The sequence below is a fragment of the Capsicum annuum genome, chromosome 12, assembly GCF_002878395.1.
Source record: "Capsicum annuum cultivar UCD-10X-F1 chromosome 12, UCD10Xv1.1, whole genome shotgun sequence".
In the NCBI taxonomy this organism is placed as follows: Eukaryota; Viridiplantae; Streptophyta; class Magnoliopsida; order Solanales; family Solanaceae; genus Capsicum; species Capsicum annuum.
The window spans coordinates 128,718,579-128,729,869 of NC_061122.1; the positions used below are offsets into that span (position 1 = coordinate 128,718,579).

At 33.2% G+C, this 11,291-nt stretch overlaps 1 protein-coding gene across 7 annotated transcripts; it reads right to left on the reverse strand.

Moving 5' to 3' along the window:
- Nucleotides 1-5,484: 5,484 nt before the first annotated feature.
- LOC107849123 lies at nucleotides 5,485-10,753 on the reverse strand. 7 transcript variants are annotated; one of them, XR_007047921.1, is made up of 5 exons: nucleotides 10,272-10,476; nucleotides 9,927-9,975; nucleotides 7,142-7,201; nucleotides 6,609-6,665; nucleotides 5,485-5,763 (listed from the first exon to the last, which is right to left on the reverse strand). XR_007047921.1 is itself a non-coding variant. In XM_047400394.1 (5 exons), exons 1-5 carry the CDS (start codon nucleotides 10,732-10,734, stop codon nucleotides 5,756-5,758), a joined length of 333 nt encoding a protein of 110 aa, XP_047256350.1. In that variant the 5' UTR covers nucleotides 10,735-10,753; the 3' UTR covers nucleotides 5,485-5,755. The 7 variants fall into 7 exon arrangements, 4 of the variants coding, with proteins under 4 accessions (XP_047256350.1, XP_016549258.2, XP_047256348.1 ...); XR_007047922.1 differs by having other exon boundaries at nucleotides 10,173-10,476; XR_007047920.1 differs by having other exon boundaries at nucleotides 10,072-10,475.
- Between the last annotated feature and the right edge of the window lie 538 nt (nucleotides 10,754-11,291).

An 11,291-nucleotide genomic window follows, 5' to 3' on the forward strand; every position in this document is an offset into this window, starting at 1 on the left:
TAGGAGAGACTAATGTTTCTTTACTTCATGATGATAATGTACAACTTGCAAGCGGGGATACACTAGTTGATCCTAATGATGACAAATTTGACTCTTCTAGTAAGATAGATTTGTGTCCACCTAGTATTGAAGCCAATGTAATAAGTGATAGTACATTGTCTTGTGTAAATCATATGGACCAAATTTTGTGTGAACCTAGTGCACCACTTGAGGATGTTTGTGATGTGGTTAATGAATCTCAAGTGAGTATTGATGTTATAAATTTTGGTCAATCTAATAAGAGTGTCCCTTTATTTGCTTTTGATGACGCTCATGCTAGTATTGAGGGTATGACTCTTTGTATTGGTGGTACCATAGAGGGGGAGGAGTGTTGCCTAAACCCATGTACATGGACACTCTACACATTTGACCCTAGTGACCATTTGGAATGTGGTGGTTCTTATCCACACCACTTAATGCTCAGTCAAAGTGATAAGAAAACCATGGTTGAGTTTATTGGAACTCATCCCTGTGACAGAGAGTCTTTCCTAAAGATTTCTAATCTACTTGAGGGGCTAAAGTTGTGTAAGGGAAGTATCTCCAACAAAGATGAGTGTTATAGAGGGGTTATGTTCTTATTAAGACTTGGAACCTGTGTAAGCCTTCATGAGCGATTGATTGATTACCATGGTTCCTCTAACCTACCCCATTGTCCAAATCTCTTGAATAACTAAGTTATTCTTTACCTTTTGGGTTATACACCTTTGATTGATCATCTTGATGTTTGGATATATGTGAATGGGTGTCACCTTGGCGTGGTTGTGTTTATATTAACCCATGTTCTAACCCTCATTATTTGAGGATATCTTGGTTACGTTTTCTTATATTGTTCTTAAAGGTTGTAGATTTTAGGATGAATCTTCTTCAAGAAGGAGAAGATGATACGATCCAAATTACCTCAAAACTACTCAATAGAAGCCAAGTGCGGAAGTTGCAAGTCCTTCAAGAATTATTCATGAAGATGGAGTACTTGAGTATGTTTTGAGCTCATCCAAAGGATTTCACATCATAGTGAAGAGATTGGTAACAAAAGGAGGAGAAAATACCTTTCTGTCCAGAGGTGACAACTTGGTTAACAAGCTGTCACCTTGTTGACGACTTCAGTGACGACTTGTGACCTTACTGACGACCTAAGTGACAACTTGTCACCTTGGTGACGACTTAGGTGACAACTAGTAATGAGTTATCCGCTGAAAGTCACTACTTTAAGATTATTTTTATAATTTGCTCATGGGTCATTTTTGGGCCTTGTAATAGACTATAAATAGAAACTCTAGGGTTATTTTCCATAAGTTTAGATAAATTATGAAGTTATACTCTTTTAACAGTGTAAGGCAAGCTTGGATTATCTTGTGTTGATACTTTGCTTAGAAACATAGGTTACTTGGAAATTGATTCCCTTGAGGTCTACGTAAGATTTAGGTGCTTTGTGTGATATTGAATAGAGAATTAGGGGTTTGATACACCCTTAGTTTGCTATCCATTCATTCATTGCATCTATATTATTGCTTCTCTAGCTATTTTTATTGTTTGTTTCTTCATTTCTTAGTTTAGTTTCCATTTCGTAGATTGTTCTCGTATCACCCAATGTACGTAACTTGTTTGAAAATCTTTGGGCTAAGTCGTGTCTCTAAGGCAAGAGTTGTAGAATTTCTCATAAATCAAGACATAACATTGTAGTGTCAACTCTTGCCCGTGAGGTATAACTTATTTGAAAGTTCTTGAGCTAAGTCTTGTCTCTAACGTAAAAGTTACAGAACATCTCATAACTCAAAATACAATGTGGTAGTATCAACTCTTGCCCATAGAACGTAACTTCTTATTTGAAAATTCCAAGTCTTGTCTCTAAAGTAATAATTATAGCACATATAATAAATCAAGATACAATATGGTAGTTTCAACTATTGCCCATGCGGCATAACTTATTGTTGGAAGGAATAGAAGAAAAGAAAATTGCAAGAAAAGATAAAATAAAGAAAGATATTTTAAAAAATAAAATAAAAAATAATTAAAAAAAGAACATATAGAAGTTGAGAGGATAAAAAAAATAAAGGTTGAGAACAAAAAAGATAAAACATAAATAAAGGCTGAGAAAAGTTAAAAAAGAAAAATAAAAGAGAAAAGAAAAGAAAAGAAAAAATCAAAGAAAAAAGGAGATTTTTTTTTTCAAAAAAAAAAAAAGTCGAGAGGAAAAAAGGAAAAAAGTAATGTTGAGAAAAAATAAAGATAAAAAAAAGATAAAAAAAGAAAATAAAAATCAAAAGAGAAAAAAATAGAAGTTCAGAAGAGAAAAGAAAAAAAAGTAAGGGTTGAGAAAAAAGTAGAAAAAAATTAAAGTAAAATAAAAAAGAGGAAAAAATAAAAAAAATAGAAGCTGAGAGGAGAAAAGAAAAAAAAAAGTAATGGTCGAGAAAAACTAGAAAAAAAAAATCAAAGTAAAATAAAAAAGAGAAAAAATAGAATTTGAAAAATAAATAATTCTGAAGTTGTTTAGAAATATTTGAGATATAGTAGGACAAATTGATAATTGTACTATATATATATATATATATATAAAGGGAGATTATATTTGTAGGACTTTTCTTATGGGAGACAAAACAATAAAATCATCCACTATTAAGACCATTTATGTATTTTACCTGTCTTGCGTTTTGGACCAAAACTGCATCTAATCAACATAGACTTGATGTTGAAGTTTCATATTCTCTGATAATATAAGTAAGACTTAGCAGCTTAAACAGGCAATTCATAATCAACAATCAACATGTCTACTTCAACTGTTGCAATTGTAATTTTATTATATTACTCGTAATTAATTATTATAAATTATTTATTTATTAGCAAATAAATAATATTTAACAAAAAAGCAAAATAGACACAAAATAATAAATTCATTTTTGATTTTTCAAATTGAAAAAATAAAATTAGATTTTTTTTTAGTATACTAAATAAAAATGGATGCATGAATTATTTTTCAATGGTTATGTTTGTGTCAAAAATGTGGTACTTTTTTTGATAAAAATATAATAGGAAATAACCAAAAATGTTCTTACCTTTAATGAGTTGATTTACTGCCACATAAATGTAACTTAGTTTAAAGCATAAATTTAAAAACTAAGACATAATGTAAAAGATGAATAAAACAATAAAACTATACGAAATCATAATTCACATATCGTTAATTTTTTGCAAGTATGATAAAAATATTACTTGAATAAAAAGAGTAGCATTGGACCCGTACATCGCACAAAACATAAAATCTAGTAAGAAAATTACATGAAAAGATCATCCTTAAAATTTAATTACATAAATAATAGTAATTTTTTAATATTACAAAAAGACATAACACATAAACATGCCCTTTAATTTGGCCTCATATTGCATCTATGATCTTCAACTTTGAATGTGCATAAGTAGACACTTTAAACTTGTATAAAAGTGAGCAAGGAGAAACACACGTTCTATGTGACATAATACACGTAGGATGTCACGCAGAACACGAATTAGTCATGTAGGATGTAACATAGGATGCACGTGTCTACTTATTCAACTTTATACAAGTATAAGTGCCTACTTGTGCACATTCAAAATTGGGGAGGGGAGGAGGGTGATGGATACTGAGCATTTTAATATTTAGCTTATAATATTAATTTGCTTTATATTATTTTAATCAAAAAATATAATGGTCATTGCTTCTCATTCTTGGCAACAAGTAACATTAAGGGTCTTAAGTGATTTAAGTTACAAATTGCCATTTGATTCATTTCCCTTAAAGTGGCAGAACGTGCATTAGTTCATGTAGTAGGGACCAGGTACTAGGTGAATTGAGTTGCAGATTTGAATAGCATGTTGATAGGGGAAAGTAAGTGATGTGTTGGATATTGATAAATGAGGAAAAGAACCTTGGTAGGTGAAGGAAGTGATGTGATAAGTGTGAATAATAAGGCAAAATGACAGGGGGAAGCAGTTGCAGTTTTCGCTGCAAATGACAACAAAAGACCAGGTCTTTGTGCTGCATGATAGTGATGGAGGAAGCATGATGATAGGGGGAACATTCATCTTCAGGTGGTAATCACACTAATTAAATGTGGTGGATGTCCATTGATGCTCAAAGTTGTATGGTTAGTTTGTCATCATCAGAAATCGAAAAAATTGCTATATGTAGTTTTGATGATGAGCAGCTAATTGCAAGGTACTAGGTCCTTGAATGTGCAAGGTACAATATAACTGGCACGCGTTGTCTGCACATTTTTGTCCTCTTATGTAACAAACTTGCAGGCGTTATTTTGTACTGATTAGAAAAGCTAGTCAATGATATTTTAGTCCTAATCATCACTCATCTATAAAAGGAAAGAGACGCTTCTTCATCAAATGGGTTTTTTCAAATACAAGAGTGAAGAGAGGAAGCAAAAACTCCATTTCAAGACTGCTCAAGCATTGCTCATGTTCTTATCATTGTAGTACGCTTAAAGAGTGAGTGAGTGTTCTTGACTGCTGATTTGTAAATGAACTACTCATGTTATAAAAGTAGTGTTTCCGTTTGTTGAGTGAAGTACTTAGGTAGAGTTGCCTAAGTGTGAGGCTAATTAAAGTTAATCAGTGTAAAGGTCCTTGTTAAAGTTGCCAAGATGAGCTTGTAGTAGAGTTATTACAAGCGAAAGAAGCCTAGAGATAGGCTGAAATCTGAACTGTAATCAGGAGGTTGATTATAGTGGATTTGAGATGCTTGTAAGGGCAAGTCGTGATTTTTTCCTTCCTGGATTTTCTCGTAAAAATCTTATATTTTTACTCTTTCTGCATTGTGTTTAGTTTTCCTGCACTCTATTGTTTGATTGTCTGTGATTGACTCTGAGCGACCTGGTCTTTCATTGTGTGGTATAACCCCTAAGGGTTCCAACAATCGGTATTAGAGTCAGGTTACTCTAAAAGGTTCACACCTAGAGTGTCTTGGTCCTAACCTGCACTATAAAAAACGGGTCAAATTGCGGGGGTTAATTTTATGATTTGCGAGGATTTTAAATCCCCGCAAAATGTAATTCTAGCTATTCCCAAAACCCCCACAATTCGAGCCATCACAAACAGGTTGCAACGGTTTTTTTCCGACCCCCATAATTAATTTGCGACGGTTGACCCCCGTTACTCTAAATTTAATTATTTTTATAATAAATTTTTATTTAAAAGTTGCGGGGGTTTAAAATCTCCGTAATTTTTGGTTGACCCCTGTTACTCTAAATTTAATTATTTTTACAGTAATTTTTTATTTAAAAATTATGGGGATTTAAAATCTCTGTAATTTTTTATTTTATTTTTTTAATTTAGTAGGCCCATCAATTGTCAATAACTAATTATAGATTCTAATTTTAGCTCAAATTTAATTGTTTCTTTAGACATAACCTACAATCCAATATTTGATCAATTCATATATCATTAAATACAACATGAGTAATTAAACATTATAATTGACAAGTATATCAAAAATACATTGAAAGTTACACTTCAAAATTAAATTTCAACATTAACATCTTCAAACTACAAATTTTCAACATTGAATTTAAACACAAAAGCTTCAATATTCTAAGATCCACTACAACCACACAATTACATCATCATAATTGAATATCCAAGACAAATGCAGCGAAATCAAAGAATGTCATTAGGATCATTATCATCGTGTGATCTCCTTGCATCCATGGGCGAAATGGGTCCACTAGCTGCATCACTTGGCTACATAAAAATGCAAAGTATAAAAACCAATCGATAAACCGCTTTTAATATAAAGAGAACATTAAGCGAGGTTCTTTAAATTTTGCACTTACCCCTATAATAACATACGAATCTTTAATCAAGCTAAAATGGACTCCTAACAAACACTAGACCTACTATTACTCTGTTTGTATCTTAGTAACGACTAACCCTTAATTCTAACTAGTTGACAACATCTACATAGATCCTTCACTTCCATAGTTTTCTGTGCTCAGCTAAGTGCACATGGAGTCCTAGAGAATGCAGTGTTTCAAGATGATATCCGTCCAACTAATAATCTCTGAATGTTATATTTTACACTTTAGATTGTTGGGCAAGTGACCAAAAGAAGAAAATATCTACAAAATTTTAGCAACTTTTTTTCTTCTTTAGATGGGTTGTATTGCAGGTTTATTCTAATGAAAAAGGCTACCACTATGAAATAATTATGCTTCTTAAACTGGAAAGCACTTTTGTTGATCTTCTCTACAAAGTACACCTCATAAAGTCCTATATTTTGTGATCATTTCTTAGCTATGAACCAAGTAAGTTTCACAAACCGAAAACTCGTCCTGTTGAAATCATTTCACAGAGTTCATCTAGCTAGCAGGGAAGTGAGTATAAAAAACTCAAGTCTACACAAATCCTAGTAGTAATATGTTGTTGTCAGTTATAAGTAGTAATATTGATCCTAGCTAATGATTCAGATTTCAAGTTCAATTTATCAAGTGATTTAAGTCCAATATTATTATCATGCCCACACCAACACCAAAAGCCACAAGGGAACTATGGGAATGATAAATTGTTAAAATGATAATAGAACTCACGATGTCTTCTGTGGCACTTTTGATGGCATATAGTTTTGGAAAGCAGGAGCATTTGCTCTGCAAGAAGATAAAAAAAGACATGGTCAACATACACAAAATCAGGCCCGGGAGAAGGAGAATAGAAAAAAAGAATCAGCCAAGTTTTAGTGATTGTATTTCATAAAATATTCCGAGGAGATTTTTATTGCAAAAAGCAATAAAACATGGATTACTATATCTTTAACAGGCAATAATCAGCTTTAAAAAGTTTGCTACTGATGCAACGATCCACAAAACTCTTTACCTGGGTCACCACCATAAGGAATTTCAGAGAAAAGACCCAAAAATATGGTTTACTCTATTTTGAACAGATGATATCAACTTCAGAAGTTTGGTTACTGCCAACTGAACCCAAAAAGTAAAAGTTTTCTTCCTCAAGGACAATGATTCATGGAAAATATTGTCAAAGAACCCTTGGTGTAATAGCAAGCCAATGAGCAGTAACAATATTTACCAAAAGTGAAACTACATAACCATAATATGGGAAAAATTACCATGAGTAAGTCGAAAGCTTCACTAAGCTTATAGCCTTGAACCCAGAACATATATGTCAACTGCAATTCATAGTTTCAAAAAGAAACTGAATTCAATCACAACATAGCTTAGTTAAATTAAAAAAATATTTCCAACTAATCGTGATTGCATTTTAAGTACAAGATACTTTTTCAAATAAGAAATTATACAATAAATAAAACAACATAAAGTTCCAGGAAGGTGCATATCTGTAGAAATCTACACAGTTTGCAATTTCTTATCAAAGATCACTTTCTCCTTAACTACTAAACTAACATGGCTTTGTTTGCAATCTAAACCTCAGAACTAAAAAGTCTCGAGCCAGCTAAGAATTGTTATGAGTCGTAAGCAAGGTGAAGTCAACAAGAACATTTTAGGAATTACTCTGCAAGTCCTAGTTTGTTGAGGACGTATAAGGAAAATTGCCGACATGACTATGAAAGAACTTTTGCCACAAATGCTTTAGGCTATGTCACACGCTTGTAAACTCAACTTGTAAATCAGATGCAAGGTTCACCACTTACGAATAGTTCAACAAAAAAAAATAATATTCTCCTGATCCAAGCAAACAACTAACACATAGAAGACATAATTAAGTACAAAAGTGTACCTCTATAACAACTTAAACTTTTAGATAAGGCGACCATCTAGTTCAATGTGGTATCAAAGTGGGCAGAGGTACTACATTCAAGTCTAACTAGCATACTTGATTGAAAAGATGTTTTCGCATGCTTGACCCATGAAAAAGAATCTAGTTAACTCGTGAGGGGTGTGTTTCGTACATAAAAAAATAAATATATGTGTCCTCTCTAAATACTTAAAACATTTGAACGACGTGATCATATGGTTCAACATATACAATTGGACGATATTCTTATTTAGAGTATGACCCGCTCTTGAATGGTCTCTTTTTTCTACTTTGTTTTTCACTTCCCTTGCAGGTTACTAGAGGTACAAGTAATAAAAGTAGCCTATGATACCCTAGGAAGAAAAAGTTGTACATGGTTAGTTGAAACCATTTTGTAGAAAGCACAAGTTTGTTGATAGAAGTGTCATTAGGCCCTAAACTTTATGTTATAGGGTTTTCAATGGGTGGTCATTCTGTTTGGGGTTACCGTAAGTACATCCCTGATCGGTACGCTTGTTTATACCCAATAAACTTAACAACATCAATATACCTAGGTTAATCACAAGTTGCTAGATAAGACTCTGTGCATATCGGATAATTTACTCCCTGCTCTTTCCCTTGTCTTTTCCCTAAAGTCAAGATGAGTGTAAACTACCTCTGGAATTCATGCTATATCGGCAAAGCACCGTAAATTTTAGCCATCCAACTCAAGAAAAATCTAAGTGATCAAGACACTAGACAGATTAGTCATTAGGACCTCCAGTTGACCATGTGTTCTTTCCATAACTGTGTCTATGTGATTGTATTGGCCAAATGTGTAACAATCATAAAATAACGTTTAGGCATTAATTATCTATTTAGCCTCTTTGGCTTTCTATTTAAGAGGTGGACTTTCTCAAAAAAGACAGAGAAATTTCAGCGTAAAGTATGTGTGAACTATCAATACATCTTTAGGTACTCTCTCTAGATGAATTTCATTGTGTGTCGCAGCAATGGGAACAGGTTCATCTCTGATTGCCTTTGTCAATTTATCATTGGTAGTTGGGTCCTTCTTCAACATTTCTTATGTGTAAACCTCTTTTGTTCCATGATTAGCAGAAACTACAGCTACTGAAAAACATGTTATTGAGAAAGAATATGTTGCTCCTCGACTTCAAACCAAAAGCTAAACTGAGAGTTTCATCTAAAGTGCTTTAGAAGAGAAAAAGACAACCCTCAAGAATCCTACCCTCAAGAAGATTAAAGTTTATCTCTACTTTCAATCTTTCATTGAGTTATGGCGGATGAACAATTGATATTTGCATAATGTAAGGGGGATCCCTCTGCCATATAATTAACTTAATTGATGAAGCACAAGCAGTTCTTCAGAAATACAAGAGAGAAAAAGAGCATCAATACTACTCATAACACGGCCAGCTACAATACTTGCCAGTAGCCATTTTAGTTAATGACGGGAACTACTAAAACTTGCTGGTGTTGGCCAAAATGGATAAATGCCTGATAGATCACATTTTTTTTCTATAAAATTATTCAACTTCAAATATTAACAGTAAACATTCCACGGAAAGCTAGTCCATTTTTTTAGTAACTAAGAAATCCCCGGACTAATAGCACACAATTCAAAACTCAGTGATTAATGGGTCTGCCTCTCTACTCTTTCTCAACAAGGCATACTCCTAACATACACAACATTATGTGTTGTGCCCGTACCACTAGACAATCAGTAGGCTTATTGGTGAGGGACTTTCATAGCAAAACACATTCCATCTCATGTCAAACCAGAAGGTAATAGTGGTAGACAGTAAAACTTAGAGACCCATAGAACTACAAAGTAGCAAGTAACAACCACAAAAAATTTACACCAGCCCATTCTCCACGAGTTTTTGCATTTGGGACTGTTATCAAACTGACATTATGATAAACATAGAATGCTTTGACCAATTTGACATAATCTAGCTAATGACAATCCTCTGCTAACAGTTCAACCCCAAACTATAATATCCTATTTCTATAACAACCAAAATAAAAATATAAAGTTCTCAACCAAACAAGCTTAACTAAGTAAAAGAAAACAGAACCAAGCAAAGACATGGGTGTGTGAAGATAACTCTTTATGAAGAAATACGTGAACTTTTTACCTGAGATAGGCAACTTAAAACTTGACGGGATGAAAAACCGTCCTTGTTTCTGCATTCCACACCAAAATCAGTCAAAAATTAAGCTTAAGATCCACATGCAAGATAAAATCGGTAGATATTTCAAAGAAAAAATCAAAATCAGTACTAGAAACCCATTTGGGGAATGAAATCGATCAGAGGGTTGATTTTGTTTCACTTGCAAGACAAAATCGGTAGATATTTCAAATAAGAAATCAAAATCAGTACTAGAAACCCATTTTGGGAATGACATCGATCAGAGTTGATTTTGTTTCAATTATAAGATAAAATTGATAGCTATTTCAGTGAAGAAATCAAAATCAGTACTAGAAACTCATTTGGGGAATGAAATCGATCAAAGAGGTGCTGAAATCGATCACATTTGGGGTGGAAATGTGAGTTTTGGGGGAGAATCAGAGGGATTTGGGGGAGGGGGGAATTAGATAAAGAAAAAAATGAAAATAAAAAATGAGTTTTGGCCAATTAAACAAAAAACAGGAACGTGAAATTGATTTGGCGCTATATTCTTTGATGTATAGCGGGGGTTAACCCCTACAAATTTATAAATTTTAGCGACGTTTAGTGGACCTCCGTATTTAATATAATTTTACAAGAATTAAAATAACCTCACAAATAAACTCCCGCAATTAATTTTTTTTGTAGTGCTGGAAGATGGGCAATCAACCACCAGACCATATAGATTCAATGGACAGTACGTGATGGAAAATAAGGATGTTTGACTTGATTCAATAAACAGTACGTGGTGGAAAACAAGGATGTTTGACTTCATTATGGCTGAGGATAGTGAGCTAATGGACATTATTCTTGATGGTCCTCATGTACCTATAAGAGAAGTTAAAGAAGGAGATGTTACAAGAATGATTATTAAAAGTAGGAGAGAGTATAACAATGAAGACATGAAGAACGTTGAGAAGAATTACAAGGCCAAAAACTTGCTAGTTTATAGTATAGGTCCTGATGAATACAATAAGATTTCAGCATGTGAAAAAGCTAAGGAAATCTACGACTGCTTGAAAACATCTCATGAGGAAACTACAGATTTGAAGGACTCCAAAGTTAACATGCTAATTACCCAGTATGAAACCTTCACTATGAAAGAAGGAGAAATAATATAGAAAATGCATACAAGATTCACTTTCATCATAAATAAGCTACACTACTTAGGATAAGTGATTCCATTAAATAAGCAAGTTAGGAAGATTCTTAAGGTTCTTCCAAAATCCTGAAAAAGCAAAGTAGATGTTATTACTGAGGCAAGGAACCTAAGGACCCTCACCATGGATGAGCTGATTGGAGATTTTAAAACACATGACTCAAGAAGCAGCA